Source organism: Anabrus simplex, chromosome 6, assembly GCF_040414725.1.
Source record: "Anabrus simplex isolate iqAnaSimp1 chromosome 6, ASM4041472v1, whole genome shotgun sequence".
Lineage (NCBI taxonomy): Eukaryota > Metazoa > Arthropoda > Insecta > Orthoptera > Tettigoniidae > Anabrus > Anabrus simplex.
Window position 1 is genome coordinate 322941264 of NC_090270.1, and position 20503 is coordinate 322961766.

The 20503-nt window shown below is 39.4% G+C and overlaps 1 protein-coding gene across 1 annotated transcript in view; it reads left to right on the forward strand.

The window, feature by feature from the left end:
• The window catches only part of LOC136876007 (cytochrome P450 6k1), a 100986-nt gene that overhangs the window by 16861 nt on the left and 63622 nt on the right, over positions 1 to 20503 (forward strand). Inside the window, exon 3 of the mRNA XM_068228302.1 lies at positions 5054 to 5242. Coding sequence (XP_068084403.1) covers positions 5054 to 5242 — 189 coding nt within the window. The remainder of the gene's footprint in view (positions 1 to 5053; positions 5243 to 20503) is intronic.

The following is a 20503-nucleotide window of genomic DNA, read 5'->3' on the forward strand; positions in this document are numbered from 1 at the left end:
TCACACCAGGTAAATGCAGGGGCTGTACCGTAATTAATTCCATGACCACTACCTTCATAATCCTAGCCCTTTCTCATCATAGCATCACCAAGAATCTTAGATGTGTTGGTGCGACGTCGAAGCACTTGCAATATATAAAATAAAATAATGTAATAGTGCTGAAATGTAACCTGTCATTTCTTAAAAAGCCACTCGCTAGTTTTGCCGTTACCCATACTTTCCATCCATGCGTTTAATTCTTTTTTAGTTTTCCTCAAAATTCTATACAACTTCCATTGCCAGTTAGGAATTTCTATAATCAGTGAAGTATCAAAACAATCTGATTGAAAAATAGTATTGTTTTTATTGATATTGTTACATGTTGGTGGATTAATTAAGTGCTATTTGCTTTACGTCGCATCGACTCAGATAGGTCTTACGGTGACGATGGTACAGAAAAGATCTAGGAATGGGAAAGAGATGGCCGTGGCATTAATTAATGTGCAGCCCCAGCATTTGCCTGGTGTGAAAATGGGAAACCACGGAAAACGATCTTCAGGGCTGCCGACAGTGGGGTTCGAACCTACTATCTCCCGGATGCGAGCTCACAGCTGTGCGCCCCTAACAGCACGGCCAACTCGCCCGGTGATTAATTAAATGAACACAGAAACTGGTAGCATTAAACTTCTAAAATTTACTAATTAACTACTAATAGCTACGTACACAACTGCATACAGACACACCAGATCACATCTTACACTCACAGTACACTAACATTTAGTCTCACTCGGCCCCACTCGTTGCCGTTATCACAGTCCTCAGTTCACAGCCCACACTTGACAGTCCCACAATAGGGAACATGCATAATTTTCAAAAATATTTTTTTTGAAAAGTACACCAATGAAATAGTACGTAAACGTATTGCATTGTGGTAAGTTGCCTTGTTTTCTACCATTAAAAAAATATTTAATAGTGCCTTTCCGCAAGGCGAGTGAAACAGCCTCTGACGTAAGCGGCGCGCTGTGACGTCACGATCCAGTACCGCATGCAGCTCTACCAGCCGTTGTGCATCAGCCGTTGCTAAAAGCCGATTGTTTATTATTCATGATCGCGAATAACTTCGTGTCGGTAGATTTACTGGCACGTAAAAGAACTCCTGCAGGACTAAATTTCTGCACATCGGCGTCTCCGAAAACCGTAGAAATAGTTAGCGGGACGTAAAGCCAATAACATTAATTACATTTGGCTTTTAACAAGCTGAGCATATCTGGCAAGAAAAGTGTTCTGGTGACATTTTAGTCGTTCAATACAGGAATGTCTTTGGGTGCTGTGAATTTTACTTTTTTTTGCTATTTGCTTTACGTCACACCGTTACATATAGGTCTTATGGCGACGATGGGACAGGAAAGGCCTAGGAATGGGAACGAAGCGGCCGTGCCCTTAGGTTCAGCCTCAGCATTTGCCTGGTGTGAAAATGGGAAACCACGGAAAACCATCTTCAGGGCTGCCGGCAGTGGGGTTCGAAACGCACTATCTCCAACATGCGAGCTCACAGCTGTGCGCACCTAACCGCACGGCCAACTCGCCCGGTATTTTTACCCTTCGGTTTGTTGACTTGGCTTGTATAACCTAAAACTTAGGCTAAGTTGGATAATATTTTAAACACCAACATCACTATTTTCACTTGTGTGCAATTATGTTATTTATTTCATTAATATTATGATAATTATTATAACTGAACATTGTTAACTTATAAGACCCCAACAGACAAGCATTGGTTTTGTGTAGAGTTGTACATTTGTTAAATTCACGTTGTTTCCTTTCATGATGTACACGCCTATTTTTTGTTATATTATAGAGTATTTAAATATAGCCTAAATTTCTTTACAAATTACACTCTTCAATAAAGACATAAATAACTGTCGCATGCCAAGGTAAATTGCTAGAATTAGAGCTGTCAAAATGGTTCATAACCCCTTTGATTTATTATCTTGACATGGATCACCCAAAACATAGGTTAGGTTTGGAGAATACTTTAATAATCAGCATTAATTATTGCACTGTTTATTACCTTCATATTCCAAGATGTAATTGAAGCATTTCAATAAAGCATCATACATTAAAATTTAAAGTTTTACCACTAGAACAGCTGACATGGAAAAGTGATTGGAAATTCAAACAAATCCATCTTACGTTAAAATCTTCAAAAACATAAACTGTAGACTTTTCCGATATATCGCCAGCATTTCTCCGGCTCGCCAAAATCCATTTCTCCCTAGTTTTAGCGTCATTGGAACATTTATAAACAATTTGTTTGGGATGGTATGCGATGTGCTATTGCACATCGGAACTCTACACCATTTAAGTTTTCAGCCTCACTGTCTGCGCAGGATTCATTTGAAGTCTAAAATATAACACTCAGATTATTATCCAATGTATAGACCTCGAATGTAACCATACCAGACACTAACATAAAGTAGAAATGCGCGAAGTGTATCCTGCTTCTCACAGCACACTATCTGTTATTTCGTCTGCTAATTCAGTCAACCTGTACGATGACGTCAGACCAATGAGATCACGTACTTGCGTCAGGTGACAGTTTCGTACATTGATTTAGATTTTTATCATGTTTGGAGTTATTATTTGTACATTCTGATCACATTTTTGAATTCTGCATGAAATTTTGAATCAGATTAGCATATTTTTAATTAAAACCCCGGATCATGCATGTTCCCTATTCCGTATGATGTACGCTGTCCGATCACTCCTTACGGTAGAGCATCGTTTACTGTCCCTTGTGATCTCTGCCGCGCTGCAGCGGAGATACGACGTTCACTCACAGCAGCAACCCTCATTTCTCCGGACAGGGCACTCCACAGACTGCTTCACCCACTCAGGCTGTCACGTCGACAGCGACACTCAGTTACACACAGACTTACTACACATCGCTCACCGACAGGGCACAACTGGACTCTGCACTACAACTGAACCAAACTCCCAGACTGACAGTCTCGCGTGTCTTATATAGTCAGAGGGCCATTCGAGAGCCTTCGGACATCAGAAGCCCGTAGAAAGGCCCGTTCACACTTACCGAAAGGGAGACGCGGAGAGATGAAATTCCGAGAAGAATTTCTCCTGTATGCTCTCATACATATCGGAAGCGTGCCTCGTCATTTGGACAGCTGTCTGTCAGCTGTGTGTGAAAGGGAAGAACAAAGACAAAATCGGAGACTTTAATTTATCTAGAAACTGAAGTGGTGAACTTTGCACATTGTTTCAATCGTTGTCGAGCCCTGAAGATAAATTCATAGTGTATTTTCGAATAAGCATTGTGAAATTTCAACTGCTATTTCAACGGTATTGCTATATAACTTACGACATTTGTCATATAGAAAAGTGTACTTTTTAAATAATTGAATAAGTTTTTCGCAATCCATTTGTAACACAGCGTAATTCAAACATCTCTCAGGAATGTAAATATCCGTAGAGGAAACAAACACCATGTATGGTATGGACACAACGCGATTGCGAAACACCCGTATATTTTACCAACGTTACCGACATTAAATTCCAGCGGGAGAAACGGAAGAAATATTCTCGACCAGCAACTCCCTCTTCTTCGGCACGGTGCGTTTCCCCTCCAGTAGGTGTAAGTGTAAGCCACCACATCTATTATACAGCGAAAAAATATTTTCCTGCTTTCGTGCCGCGTCTCCCCTCCGCTAAATACAAGCGGGCGTGAAGCCTCTGGAGACAGAAGATTCTCGCTTCAACAGTTTTCATTCCTTTCCACCGTCCGAGACTTCAAGCGTCGTATTTGCAGTAACGGCAGCAGGGTCTGACCAATGCGCGAGACAGGCGCGCTTAAACGAGATGGCGGTGATGATTATTGCTTTTTTTTAAAGCAAGGCAGTTTGTAGTTTTATATGACTGTTCAAATCGTGATCATATCTACTTTTACGTGAAATGTGATCTAACGGGAAGAGAATTTTCATTTCAAAATTCCCACACTCATTGGCCGAAATTCCAGCAGTGGCCGCCTTCACGAGGCGTGGCTTGTGGTGGTGGTGATTATGGTTTTAAGGGAAAGTGCAACTCAGCAACCATCCTCTAATTAGCACTAATGAGAAGGGAAACAGAAAGACTTCCCGCCTTCGAAGAATGAAGGTTTCGGCTAAAGAAGGGGAAAGGCCACGAAGAGCGTGAAAATGAAAGACTCTCTTTGCTTTGAAAATGTTAAGACTTCGGGGTCGGAAGAGATCAAGAGTTGACCAAGGAAGGTCATAGAGGAAAGATAAAAGCCAGGAGCCTGACATAAGTAAGTGGAAGCAATGCTAGACTCAGCTAGGTGAACGGTGGTCATCAACGCACGCTCCTAATTTTAGAACTACCGGGCGAATTAGGCGTGCGGTTAGGGGTGCACGGCAGTGAGCTTGCATCCGGGAGATAGTGGGTTCGAACCCCACTGTCAACAGCCCTGAAGATGGTTTTCTCTTGTTTCCCATTTTCACACTAGGCAAATGCCGGGGGAGTACCTTTATTAAGGCCACGGCCACTTCGTTCCAACTCTTAGCCCTTTCCTATCCCATCGTCGCCATAAGACCTACCTGTGTCGGTGCGACGTAAAGCAATTAGTAAAAAAAATAATAAAATTTGAGAAACCTCCGCTCCCCTTGCTGTCGTTTCTTAGGACAGGCAGTGGTACCATGTATTCTGCCGCTCCTAACCTTATGGGGACTTGGTGAGAATTCAGCGATGATACCGCTCGGTTATCACGCACCATTATTGTTTTACCAGAAAGTACAGCTAGCTAAACACCCTCTGTTATATATTCCCCTCCTTGTTCAGAGTTCGTGGTCAGAAATCATTTTCAACAGCTCTGACCGCAAGTGGGGAAAACTTTAAAGCGCTGCACAGGTGGTCGTGTCAATAGATGTACTAGAATGTCAAATAAACTCTTCAAAGGGCATTATTCCCGTTTCCAGAACCTCATTTATACATGTACAGACAAGGTGACATTCGATGTTTTAAATGATTGTTCTTCTACTGATATATCTGATTTTTTTTTTTACAGGGCGGGAGATGGCCATCCTTTCCTCGGTTTGTATCACTTCCGGAGTCCATCGCTGCTGGTACGAGATCCAGAGATGATCAAGAACATACTGGTCACAAATTTCAACTGTTTCAACAGAACTGCGATGAAGGTGGATAGAAAGTTGGATCCCCTGCTCGCACGACATCCCTTCGTGTTAAGTGGTGATGTGTAGGTAACGAAATTATATGACTGATGAAATCTGATGGGGTAGTTGAATAAACCCGGTATTATAGTTGTTTTGATCCCATAAATTAAGAAACAGTCTATAATGGAGATATATGTATGTTGTAAATTTCTCCGATACAAGAGAAAGCAAAGAATTATGAATATGTTTCTAAGCTCAAAAGGCGAGAAAGTGAGTTCAGATTCTTTATTTGTTTCCTTCCTAGTAGCCTCTTAGGACATGTACGGGTACACTCCACCCACAGGAGATATAAACATTTCCGATAAATCGAAAAAAATACGTAGTTCCATGTTAAAAGTCCAACAATATCGTAACTGCATCAACAGACAATATTTCCCATGGCACGTCACAAGATCGCCCCACCTGTCCGAATTTGTTTGTTGTTGTTTGAGTCATCAGTCCATAGACTGGTTTGATGCAGCTCTCCATACCACCCTATCCTGTGCTAACCTTTTCATTTCTACGTAACTACTGCATCCTATATCTGCCCTAATCTGCTTGTCATATTCATACATTGGTCTACCCCTGCCGTTCATATCATCTACACTTCCTTCAAAAACCAACCGAACTAGTTCTTGTCTTACTATGTGTCCTATCATTCTCTCTCTTATTCTTGTCAAATTTGGCCAAATCGATCTCCTCTCGCCAATTCGATTCAGTATCTCTTCATTTGTGATTCGATCTATCCATCTCACCTTCAGCATTCTTCTGTAACACCACATTTCAAAAGCTTATATTCTCTTTCTTTCTGAACTAGTTATCGTCCATGTTTCACTTCCATACAATGCCACGCTCCACGTGAAAGACTTCAAAAACATCTTTCTAATTCCTATATCAATGTTCGAAGTGAGCAAATTTCTTTTAAGAAAGCTCTTCCTTGCTTTGCTAATCTGCATTTTATGTCCTCCTTACTTCTGCCATCGTTAGTAATTTTACTACCCAAGTAACAATATTCATCTTCTTCCTTTAAGACTTCATTTCCTAATTTAATATTACCTGCATCACCTGCCTTCGTTGGACTGCACTCCATTACTTTTGTTTTGGACTTATTTATTTGCATCTTGTACTCCTTACCCAAGACTTTGTCCATACCATTCAGCAACCTCTCGAAATCTTCTGCAGTCTCAGATAAAATAACAATATCAACGCCGAACTCAAGGTTTTGATTTCCTCTCCTTGGATTGTGATTCCCTTTCAGAACCAATATATCTAAATTTTCACCTTGATACAACTGTTGGATAAGTTCCTGCCATCATTCTGCTTTCTCTTCTTTCCCTAGAAGTGGCTTTCCATCTGAGCTCTTAATATTCATACACCTAGATTTCCTTTCTCCAAAGGTTTCCTTGATTTTCTGTATGCAGCATCTACCTTTCCTAGGACCATACAACCTTCGACATCCTTGCACTTCTCCTTCAGCCATTCTTCCTTATCTACCTTGCACTTTCTATCCACTTGATTCTTTAATCGCCTGTATTCTTTTCTGCCCTCTTCTTTTCTAGAATTCTTGTATTTTCGTCGTTCATCAATCAGGTCTAGTATCTCCTGAGTTATCCATTGATTCTTAGTTCATCTTTTCTTCCTTCCTAACATTTCTTCGGCAGCTTTGCTGACTTCATTTTTCATGACTATCCACTCTTCCTCTATTATGTTTGCTTCAGCCTTTTCAGTTAGTCCTTTTGCAACATGTTCCTTGAAACAATCCCTCACATTCTTTTCTTTCAACTTGTCTAGATCCCATCTTTTTGCATTCTTTCCTTTCTTCAGTTTCTTCAGCTTCAGATGGCATTTCATGACCAACAAGTTGTGGTCAGAGTCCACGTCTGCTCCTGGGAAAGTTTTGCAATCCAACATCTGGTTTCTGAATCTCTGCCTAATCATAATGAAGTCTATTTGATACCCTCCAGTGTCTCCAGGTCTCGTCTACGCATAAAGCCGCCGTTTGTGGTGTTTGAACCAAGTATTGGCAAGGACTAAATTATGATAAGTGCAGAATTCAACCAGTCGACTTCCTCTTTCATTCCTTTGTCCCAATCCAAATTCTCCTACTGTATTACCTTCTCTTCCTTGAACTACCACTGCATTCCAGTCTCCCATCACAATTAGATTATCGTCACCTTTTACATATTGTATTAAATCTTCTATCTCTTCATATGTTCTTTCGACTTCCTCATCATCCGCTGAGGTAGTAGGCATATAGAGCTGCACTATTGTGGCGGGCATTGGTTTGGTGTCTATCTTGACGACAATAATTGTTTCACCATGCTGGTCGTAGTAGCTTACCCGCTGCCCTATTTTCTTTTTCATTATTAAACCAACTCCTGCATTTCCCCTGTTTGATTTCGTGTTGATAATTCGGTAGTCGCCTGACCAGAAATCCTGTTCTTCCTGCCAACGTACTTCACTTATACCAACTACATCTAACTTTAGCCTATTCATCTCCCTTTTCAGATTCTCTAACCTACCACAACGATTCAAACTTCTAACATTCCACGCTCCGACCCCTCTCGTGTAGTCCCCACCCGGAGATCCGAATGGGGGACTAGTTTACCTCCGGAATATTTTACCCGGGAGGAAGCCATCATCAGTACATCATTCATACAGAGAGAGCTGCATGTCCTCGGGAGTTAGTTACGGCTGTAGTTTCACGTTGCTTTCAGCCGTGTAGCAGTATCAACACAGCTAATCCATGTTTAGTATTGTTACAAGGCCATATCAGTCAATCATCTAGACTGCTGCCCTTGCAACTTCCGAAAGGCTGCTACCCGCCTTTCGATAAACCATTCCTTAGTCTGGTCTCTCAACAGATACCCATCCGATATGGTTGCACCTGCGTCTCGCCTATCTGCTTCATTGGGACACGCAAGTCTTCCCACGGCAGCAAGGTCACATGGTTCGCAGGGGAGGGTCAGAATTTATGTACAACAAAATGTTCGCAGATTTAGCACACAATTTTATGGCCATAAATATTCACAAGATATACATTATGAGAAAAAAGAAACCACTTTTCGAAAATCAAATGATCATAAATATGTTTACCCCTCATGGCCATCCATCAACGGCTGTCTCTGTCAGTGGAGAGATGGCGTGGAATGACATTAGTGGACGAATACGTTTGAAAAGTAGGAAAGATCGCAATATGAAGATTAGAATTCAAGAGGACAAATGAAGGGAAGATAGGGATTCGAATAACTTATCAAGCGAGATGTTCAATAAATTTCAAATTTCTTTGCAATCATTTAATAAAAGGCTAGGAAAACAACAGATAGGGAATCTGCCACCTGGGCGACTAAATGCGGATCAGTAGTGATTGATAGACCAATCATCCTGACGCTCTCATCCGATGACGATTGTTGATATTCTGCTCGTACCCGTCGGTGACGCATATTTAACACGTCAATGCACCTCACAGACTACGCGTCAACTAAATTCTTCTAGACTTCGTATACAACAGTGGTTCGATGTCAACTAGTCAGGTGTGAAGGGTCTTAAGGCCTGAAGCCAGTATTGTTTACGAATCTAGAAGGTACCTTTCCTATCTCCATTATCATCATCATGATCATCATAATAATGTGTTCTGCCTACAGGCAGGTTTTCACACGGCTGTTGCCCATGCTCTCTTGTCTATTGCCATCCTCTTCAGATCCTTGTAAGTTTCTCCTTCCTTTATGTCATCTATCATTTTGTACCTTTTCCTTCCTCTCAGTCTCGTTCCGAAAAATTAATCCTTCCAGTGCTACCGTTAACAAGCACTCTCATCTCAATAAGTTGTCCCACTCAGTTCTTTTCCTTTCTCTTATAACTTGCAGCAATTTTCTCTTCTCGCCAACTATTTCCAATATTTTTCATTTCTCACTCATTCCATCCAGTTATTCTCTCCATTATTTTCCACATCCACATCTCAAACACTCCTAGCATTTTTATTCTCTCTCTCAACGTCCACGTCTCTGTCTCATATAATGCCACATACCAAACAAAGCACTTCCAGAGCATTTTTCTCAAAACTTCATCTAATTTGCAGCTTAATAATCTACGTTTTCTATTGAATACTTTCTTCGCTATAGCAATACGAGTAACCCATCCATTCGTCGTGTTGCTATTTCCAATTTTCTTAGAGTATAAAAACAGTGTTTTATGTAGTTTATATTTGATTAGGTTATGATTACAAGTAACAACTCTCATTACTGTTCCGTACTGAAGATGACGCTAGGCATAGAATCTCTAGGATAATATAATAAAACCACCTATTCAATAATTTCCACGTTTAATGTGGTTTGAATCAGGTCAGGTATATGTTTCACCCATTATTTGGGCATCTTCAGCTTGTAGACAATCTTTAGGTCAAGGTTTGGGACTTTTTAACCATATTGCGCCGTTCCCGCGTCCAGGCAAGGACACAAGAGATCCAGACTAGCTCTAACTTCAATAAATCGGGTGACTGAGTTCTATGGGTGTGAGTTCCGCAACGGAAAAACAACCAGGTCAAACAACGGTATTCCCTAACTAACGCAGAAAGACGTCTCTTACTCGTATTTAGCTAGGTACCATTCTCATTAATTCTTAAGAAAATCGTCGTCGATCGTTACTACTACAATCTTACAACTAAACCTTATGCTAAGAACACAGAGAAAGAGTTTTTAGGTTTCACCATTCAAAATTTATTTAAATATTAAATCAAATATTCAAGCAATTAGTTCAAAATTTTACTAATGAAGTAACCTTAGTATTGACTGACTCATCGTCGACCTAGTAATCCATATCCGTCGATAACGTTGGAAAAATTACGTCTTTTCACTTCACCCTAAGTGATTGAATGTCTTCTCGGCTTACATAGCTTCCTTTCTTAGTACAGTATTCATTCATCTCCGAAATCATCAATTAATATTGTAAACGACATGACACATGTGGGAAGATTCTTAAAAATAGAATGCCCTATCCTTCTCTTTCAATTCACCTAGCGAGTCGGGTGATGATTAAATAAATTAAATTGGATACAGCTACTAGTATTTACAAGTGCCTTCTTGGCAAGAAAATAAAACATGAAAATTATTTACATTAAAAATGTAGGATGCATCCACAGAAAAGAAAAGAAAACTCCTATCAACTATTATTTATAGTCTTTCTAGTTGTATTATTTTGAGAAATAAAGAAACACATGTGGGATTTCTGAGCCATTATTCAGTCAAGAAATGGAATTCTATTTAAGTCAACCGTCCTTGGACATCGCATCAGATTATGTTAACTAACACTCGATATTTATTCTAAAAAAAACTATCACAGTACTTAAAATTCAACTGACTGATTGACTGTCCGTAGCTTTAAGACTATCAATGAGGATAATCTAAACTCTTCTTGCGTTATTCTGATAAGTACACACATATCGTTTTACGTCTTAAATATTGCTCTCTGCCTATTTAGTTGCTTTTTTTAGACACTCATATTTCCTTATGTTACACATCATGAGCTAAGCTACGTCCATTGTAAGTCGTAATCATCCAATAAGTAACATCTTCACAAGATTTAATTCATGAATTTAAGGTAATATGACCTTATCTTATTGACATAAACTACGTGCGTACGAAATGGCAAGAAACGTCATCACTCTGGTTCTACAAGGTTATAGCAACACATGCTACCAATGGAAAATCTACTTAGTCGGATGACAATATCTCCAGCTAAAAGAAATTGATTCTCCTTCGAAACCCTAGGTCACCAGCGATCGGCCTATAGATTGAAATTCATACAGAAGTGTAATTATTCAGTGAGTTCTCGAGATCTTCCTAAGCGGATCAGTGAAGGCTCCAAACTATCCAGAGTAAACATTTGCTTCTCCAAGTAACTTAATATGGATAAAGAAACATTGCACTTGACGTCCTGAGATCATGTCCTGAGCTAGATAAAATGCGTAGGCTTAAAATCATTGCGTGGAATTGGCGAGAAATCAGTGATCTTCTCCATTATAACATTTGAAATCACGAGACCTTATTTCATGCAACTATGACTCTCTCTCGAAGAAACAATAACTACAACCATTATACATCATCAACAACTCTATATCATATTCATAACGCGATAATTATTACTCTTATTTCATATACCCACACTATCACTTTATCACGTAATTCATTACCTTGGCTTGCACATGAACGTGCCGCGACATTACTAAAATGCCTACTTTATTTACTACAGTCACAGTACCAAATTTAACGTAACTTGGAATAGTCTACTGCCATTCCTTCATAACACAAATCCTATGCATGATCTCGTACAATTTGACGTTGCTCAAGTTTATGACACGCAGATATAAATGCCTACTTCATTCTTACACATCACTGGTAATAATAATAATAATAATTTTAGCGATCTCTTCACGCATGTCTCTGGAAAACATTACGAACGAACATCACTTGGTGACCACGCCTACAAATGGAATTGACGTTTCGTACAGATGAATACCTACTTCCAATGAATTTAGCTAGATGTTTGTTTACGCACTGTGTTCGCACCAATAAATATTACAAAGCAAAATAAAGAAAACAATATCTTCTTACTTACGAAAACGACTTGGACATTGGACTTAACTTTGCTCAAGATGGTCTCGGCGTTTCCTCCTCTCCGGTCATCTGAGACTATGAGCTGGTCATCTGGTTCCTCCACAAGTGGTTGGGTACATCGTGGCTTCTCATCATCGCTCACTGGTCATCCGGGATAGCCAACATCGTCTCGCCTCGTCAGGATCCAAGCAGCATCGCCTTGCTTCCTTACAGACCCATGATGAAGACTCGTGCGTATGGAACAGAACAATGATAGAATGTTTGACTCATTGCTGACATTTTTTCAAGTACTATAGCTCTTGCGTTGCTCAGATTGTACAGGTTTTTACTGGAAAACAGTTAGATCAATAAATAGTCCAGAATTGTCTAAGACTTATATTCAGTATATTCTGATTCGAAAATAAATTTCTTTCCGCCGTCTTTTATCCACCTAAATGCATTCAATTACTGTTCGGTAAGTGTCTTTCAATGTTAACCGGTGTCGGGCAAATTTCATCAAGGGCTTGCGTCACTGCGTGACGTAGTTCCACAGTAGTATATCTTATCTCTTATTGTTTCTCGTATTAAATCTCCCGCGGCGTTTAAATCTTGATCTCTGCCAAATAGAGTGTAGTCGGGAACTAATCTTCGTTTCCAAATCTCCAATATATCGCTCCGCTGAATAATTCCTTTAAAATTGAGTTTTTCGTCCTGTTAATACACCGAAGTCAGATTAGATAGTAAAAGATGAGCATCTTTTTTCTTGAATAATGGTTTCAAATAATGTCCATCTGTCATTTTTTTCTGCGCCTTCTAAACGCGGCTATTACTGTAACCGACTGACGAAAAGACTTATAATTTGGCCCGTACTGACGTTAAATGTATTTTATTTGAGATTTTGACCGCAGAGACTCCATCTTTGTTGCTCTAGCTCTTATAAAGAATTGTGAAACGGCACATTAACTTCCCCTACGTTGAAATAAATATATGGCTTGCTATATATTTATTATATTCGTCTTCCTTTTTATAATGGGACTTTTCACTATTCTTTATGAGTTCTCTTCTTGCATTATTACTCCTTTCTTTGGAACAATTTGTTTATTCATGCTGTAAGTGGCTTCAATCTGTACTTCTTTGACTCGTCATCACTTGAGATGGTTTGCCCCTTTCCTATTCTTTGAAATATAACTTGATGTTTGCACTGTTATGTACTCCTTTACTGTTTCCATTTAAGTCGTGAATTTCGTATGCATTATTTCTGAATGAACGGTTAATCTTAAATGGTCCTTCAAATAAATGTAGGAATTTCGCAAAGACTTTGTTCGTTACACTGGAAATTGCGGGTTTCTTTATTAATACCAGGTCGCCTTTCTTCAACTCAGGTTTGAATTTCTTATGCTGTACCCTCCTTAACCTTCTCTGTGCTTGTCTGTACAGCCTCTCGCGAACCAGTTTGTTAATTTCGTCGATATCTAAGTCAGGTTCAGCAGGTAGGTGAACAACTGCGTCCCAAGGTCTTTCAGGTTTAATACTATGATGAATGATTTTAGGTATTTGTCCGCTGGATTCATGTATTGTGTTATTCATGCTGTCTTCTATTATTCCTATTACCTCTAACCACTTCCAGTGTTGGTTTGGACAATAGATTCGACAGAATTTCGCTATTTCTTTCATGCATCTTTCAACAGGATTGGACGCTGGATGTCTCACCGAGCAAAGAATGTGTTTAATTCCTAACTCCTCCATGGTTTCTCTGAATTGAAGCGACGTAAATTGTGTCCCTCTGTCTGACAGTAATTTCTCAGGCTTTCCCATGTTAGGTAAGGTGTTTTTGATTAGACGTTGTAATACCTGCTTTGTGTTGGCGCGTTGAATTGGTTGCAACGACACATATTTAGAGAACACATCCATCACTACGACTATGTACTTGTGTCCCCTTCTGGCAGTTGGGAGTCTACCAAAGATATCTATAGCATATAGTTCTCGAGCTTTATGAGGCAATATAGCTCTGGGTTCGTATCTTACTGTACCACTGCCATGTTTAACCTTTTGGCATATGTCGCATGTTCTCACAGTATTCCTCACCGTTCTTCGAATACCTTTCCAAGTAAATTTTTCGAGTATTACTTGTGTTACCTTTTCCACGCCACCGTGACCTGTAATTCTGTGTATGTGCCAGATTACTTCCTTGTATAACATCGAAGGTAGTACTATTCGTATCCTCTTATGACCTTTACCTGATCTAGCCATTAGTATGCCTTGCTCTAAGCTGTAGATTTTCGTAATTCTCAATTTTGTTTCACTTTCACAGTTTTCATCTTCCAATTTATCTATGATTTGTTTCAACGTTTCGTCTTGACGCTGCAAGTGTACTAGGTTCTGTAGTTTCTCTAATGTTTCTTCATCGTCCGGGACCAATTCAATTCTATGAATTACTTCCTCTTTCTCCACAGGGTTACGACTTAGGGCGTCAGCAAGGATGTTTTCCTTTCCCTTACAATACTCTATTTTTATCTGGAACTGCTGCGTGAACAACATCCACCTGGTTATCCGCTCATTAGTCATTGCAGCTTTCAGTCCAAATGTTAATGCCTTATGGTCTGATCTGACCGTTATGGGGTATCCGTAAATAGTTTTTCTCCATTGCTGTAAGGCGTAAATGATTGCTAATAGCTCCTGTTCTGTCGTAGTATAGTTAACCTCGTGGCTCCTTAATTTTCGGCTAGTGAATGCTAGATATATCCTTTTGGGAGGTGTTCCTTCTTCTTCTTGGTATAAACAAGCTCCGATGCCAACATTAGATGCGTCTGACTGTATTATAAATTCTTTTTCATAGTTAGGATAGCCTAATTTAATGCTTTTTGTTAACAAGGTTTTTAGTTCTTGGAATGCTCTTTCTGCCTTTTCATCCCATTTCCACCTGTTATTGATCTTTAACAAATCCTGCAAAGGCGCGGCGGTCTGGGTATATCCTTGACAATGGTTAGAGAAAAACTGCGCCATACCAAGAAATTGTCTGACGTGCTTTATGCGCTTTGGTCGGGGAAAATCGCATATGGCTTGAATCTTAACTGGGTTAGGCCGTACTCCTGTACCGTCTATCATGTGACCGACGAATAGGACCTCTTCTTGACAGAATTTCGATTTTGAAAGGTTGATCTTAAATCCCGTGGCTCTTAAGTTTCGAAACAACTTCTCGAGCTTGTCACAATGCTCCGTAAATGTTTTAGTTGCCAGAATTAGATCGTCCACATAGTAAGTTAAAAACTCCTTTACTTCCGGCGTTAAATTTCTGTCTAATGCTCTCACCAAAACAGCACAACTATTTCTTAATCCGAATGGGAGACGACAGTAGATATATGTCTGATTATCAAACATAAATCCTGTTAATAATCGGGATTTTTCCTCCAGAACGATGTGATGATATGAAGATGTAAAATCCATGGTTGAAAAATACCTCATGTCACGGAATTTCTGAATAATATCCTTTATTTTTGGAGTTTGATTATACTCTGGAATCAATCGACCGTTCAAAAAACGAGCGTCAAGGCACAAACGGAGTTTCCCGTTGCTTTTTACGACAATTACCAAAGGATTCAAATACGGACTTGATGTCTTCATTATACTGCCATCGTCTTCCATTTCCTTTATGATCTTCTTCACTTCTGGGAAGTGTTTCTCCGGAATTCCATAGAGTTTGCCTTTATAGGGTGTCCAATCGTTCACTATTAATTTATATTTAAAATTTGGAATCTGTCCTGGTTTATTCTTAAATAAATCCGAGTATTCCTGTAAGATTCCATGAAGTTTTGATTTTTCGCTCGTGGAAATTTTAGCATTCGCCACTGCTTCCGCTATGTTCGGCAGGTCTTCTTCCTCCTCCATAGCCATTACCCTTTCTATGCTCGCAACAATGTTTTCGTCCGCTAGAGATATCTCTCCTTCCTCTAAGTGAAAGTTCGGATGCTTTTCGGATGGTACGTCCTCTTCTTCCGATACCTCCTTGTTATCTATGATCCTAATGTTGTCATTGATCTTAATCCGTTCTTGGTTTTCCCTGGTGTGTTCGTCAGATATAGGGAACCTTATTTCTTGTTTCTCCATATCGATCGTCATTCCAGTTACCGTCATGAAGTCTATCCCTAGTATAATATTATATTTAATCTTGTTCATGACTATGAATGGATGCTCAAAGTGCCGGTTTCCAATATTTATTTCCAAATATGTTTGTATATTGCATTCCACTGTTTTATCTGGAATTATCCCTCTTATTTTAATTTTCGAAACTGGGATGGTTAATAATTTCATTCTTCTACTCATATCTTGGAATAATTCCTTCGAAAGCACACTGATGCTAGCCCCAGAATCAACTAAACAACGTACTTTCATCTGTCCAACTCTTGCTACGATAATAGGCAATTCATACTTTCTCTTTATGTGATGTACTGTCAAATCCTTCATCAGTTCTTCCGAATCGATTTCCCACGAATCCACCTGTGTTATGAAATAACTATAAATTTTGGAATCCAATGCGTTCTTTATATTCTCAACCTCACCTTCTAATTCAAAATCGGCGTTTTTTTTTTGCTCGTTATCTTTTCACTTTCTCTTCTACATTCAAATTCTCTCGCGTTCGGATCGAGGATCTGTTCTTCCTGTTTCTTCCTTTTGTACCTTTGCAACTCCAGACTCTCCGCTCCCTCTACATCAGCGTTGACGTCCTGTTCTCTAATTGCTTTTTCCCACTTGATCTTTTCGTTTCGGTCCTCATTTACATCGCGTGTAGGTCTCCGATTATAAGTTTCCCTTCCTTGGTCAGCTCTCGTATTTCTTCTTCCGTAACCATATCTTCCTCTAAAATTATTTCTTCCTCTGTTTTCTCTGTACGGGTTCCTGTACCGCATGTTGGGTCTATATGCTCTATTTTCCCTATATGCTTCTTGGTTGTAGGACCCTTTCCTGCAATAGCATCTTTCTTCATCTCTCCTTCCATTCTCCTGGTTTCCCCATTGTCTCTTCCTGTTCATTTTTACTCTTTCTTCAGGGGTATTTCCATCGACGTTTTCCTGTGTGAGCACATTAACCGTTTCTTCACTGTAAGCGTTCCTAATCATTCTTTGAGGGTGTGGTGCTGTAGTCATATCGATCTGTCTGAGTGTCGTTTCCATTTGCACTGCCGTAGTTGGGTTAGCAGTAGCCAGTAACCTTTGTATATCGGAAGGAAATTGTCGTTGTATCGTCTTGATCGCTTCAAGCTCACTGGGTGGCGAATCAAGGTCTTGAAAACGATGAAACTGGAAAGCGAAATAATCACTAAACCCTGTTTGACCGTTCGTAGCATACTTGCGAGAGTACAACTCTAAGCGTAAATTCTGCTGCAACTCCGGACTCCAAAATTTCTGTAAGAACGCCGTTTTAAAGTCACTATACTCATGGAAAGTATATTTAAATGCTTGGAACCATAAGCTTGGATTAGCATCTAAATGCTTTTCCACTATTTTCAATTTCTTCTCCTCAGCGATGCCATGTTCCTTGAAGTAATCCTCCATTTCCCTAAGGAAACGTTTGGGCGAAATACTGGTGGAATTATTAAAGTGCTTCGGTCTATCATCGAAGGTTTTTATAACATTAATAATCGTAGGATAACCACTGTTTCCGTTATCCACATTTGTCTCTCCCATACTGTGGTTAGAACGTGTGGCTGGTATGGGTGTCGCTTCTCTCTCATTTATTTGAAACTCAACTCCTCTGTTCCGCTCGCTACTAGACATCATAACAGTCTTTCCTGTTCCTTCCTCCCGAATTTCTTGTAACTGAGCTTGCATTTGTCTAAGCCCTTCTTCAGATTTCGTTATTCTTTGGTTTAATTCATCCTTATGTTGTTCTATTTCCTCTCTTATCTCCGTTATTCTACTTCCAATTTGGTTTGCAGCTTGGTCGTATTTCTTTTCCAGACTTGTACTCGTGGTTAGCACGTCCTCACCTAGTTTTCCTATACTTTCCTCACATACTCTCCACTTTTCTTGGGAATCTAGGCTTAACTTTTCCATATTATCTGATAAATCCTTTATGACATTCTCCTTTAAAGATTGGAGATAGTTATTGTTTCCTGCCATTTCTCTCCTAATTTCGTTTATTTCTTCTCGTATCTCTCGGTTCTTCTCTTCCATACTTCCACTAATTTCAGCTTTCCATTCATCTATATTGTTCTTCATCTCCTCCATCTTCTCCTGATATTTATTCATTTCTTCCCTTTGTTCTTGCTGACCTCTCCTTATTTCCTCCATCATTTCTCTATGTTTTGCTTCCTGTATCTCCCCCATTTTTCTCTCCAAATTTTCCATGAATCTCTGATATCGTTCCTCTTGCTCTTGCTTCTCTCTCTTCCTCTCTTCTTCCTGCTTCTTCTCCTTCTCCTCTCGTTCTTGTCTCTCTTTAATCTTCTCTTCCCCTTGCTTCTTAGCCATTTCTTCCATCTGCTTCTTATTCATTTCTTCCATCATCTTCTTCAACGTCTCTTCCTGCTTTCTCATCTCTTCCTGCCTCTCTTTCTTAGCTTCCTCGTCGCGTCTTCTAGCTTCTTCCTCCCGTTTTCTAGCTTCTTCATCGCGCTTCCTGTTCTCTTCCAACCTCTCCTTTCTAGCTTCTTCATCGCGCTTTCTAGCTTCTTCATCACGCCTTCTATTCTCTTCTAATCTCTCTTTTTTAGCTTCTTCATCGCGCTTTCTGTTTTCTTCCATCATTTCTTTTATAGCCTGCAACAATCCCTGGCGCTCTTCTTTCTGTCTTCTTTCTTTCTCTTCCTGCTCTTTTTGATATTTCTCTTGTTTCTCTTCTTGGTCTTTCCGATACTGTTCTTGTTCTTCTCGTTGTTCCCTTTGATACTCCTCAAATTGAGCTTTCAAATGACTTAACGTCGTCATATTGATATTCAATTAGTATTCTAAATTCTAAAAATCCTAATAAACTCTATGGTTTTACCTAAATTCTCCACAACTCAAATTCTCCAACAATGTCTCTCCCACTACTCCAATCAACAATATATATATTCAGCAAATACACAGGCAGGCTTCACTACTTGGATCCGATTCAGCTCACGATGTTGACCCAATCACACTAGGAAATATGAGGTACTTGTTCATGTACTTATGACTCCAATTCTTAACTGAAAATAACTCAAATAACCTCTTACAATCTATCTCTTACATCTAAGTTACATCTAATTAAATTGACATATTAGCAGTAATTTATCCTTCTTTCCTAGTTCTGACTGCTACCAACTATTTTCTGTCATCCTCTTCAGAGCAACCATCCATTTCTTCTTTCTCCTATTCCATTATCTATACTGGGCATCTACTCGTCCTCACAGTCTAATATCTTGCTGTGTCAACTTCGATCCCATAAGATTATAACGCCTAACAGTCCAGTAAAGAAATTACCGTACAACATCTTCATTTCCATGCAATCAATCTGCTGTTACCATCAATAATTCCTCATCCATTAGTTTCTAAAATATCTCCTTCGTCTCACCCACTTCTCTTGAGTAAATTCTCCCATTTTACTCTAATATTGCACCGAAGACCCGTTATTCGACTATCATCTCTGTCATCTTCTTACTAGGTTTCCCGATGTTTTCCTCATTCTTATTGTTACCTATGGGAATCGACCTCTTCACAGTTCTGTGTCGTATTCTTTCTCTTGACTTCCCACGACGACTTTCTCTTGAATTTCCACATACATGAGTATCTCAAAAAGAAATTCTGTTTGGTTTGCAACCAACAGTTTCCATGGTGTTTTCCTCCATTCGCATCACGTTGAGGTGCCCTTTTCTATGGCGACCAACGGTTCTTGACCACGGTGTCTTTCTCGAATTGTCACACGTATGGGCGACATTTTCTACTTGCGCCGTTCCCGCGTCCAGGCAAGGACACAAGAGATCCAGACTAGCTCTAACTTCAATAAATCGGGTGACTGAGTTCTATGGGTGTGAGTTCCGCAACGGAAAAACAACCAGGTCAAACAACGGTATTCCCTAACTAACGCAGAAAGACGTCTCTTACTCGTATTTAGCTAGGTACCATTCTCATTAATTCTTAAGAAAATCGTCGTCGATCGTTACTACTACAATCTTACAACTAAACCTTATGCTAAGAACATAGAGAAAGAGTTTTTAGGTTTCACCATTCAAAATTTATTTAAATATTAAATCAAATATTCAAGCAATTAGTTCAAAATTTTACTAATGAAGTAACCTTAGTATTGACTGACTCATCGTCGACCTAGTAATCCATATCCGTCGATAACGTTGGAAAAATTACGTCTTTTCACTTCACCCTAAGTGATTGAATGTCTTCTCGGCTTACATAGCTTCCTTTCTTAGTACAGTATTCATTCATCTCCGAAATCATCAATTAATATTGTAAACGACATGACACATGTGGGAAGATTCTTAAAAATAGAATGCCCTATCCTTCTCTTTCAATTCACCTAGCGAGTCGGGTGATGATTAAATAAATTAAATTGGATACAGCTACTAGTATTTACAAGTGCCTTCTTGGCAAGAAAATAAAACATGAAAATTATTTACATTAAAAATGTAGGATGCATCCACAGAAAAGAAAAGAAAACTCCTATCAACTATTATTTATAGTCTTTCTAGTTGTATTATTTTGAGAAATAAAGAAACACATGTGGGATTTCTGAGCCATTATTCAG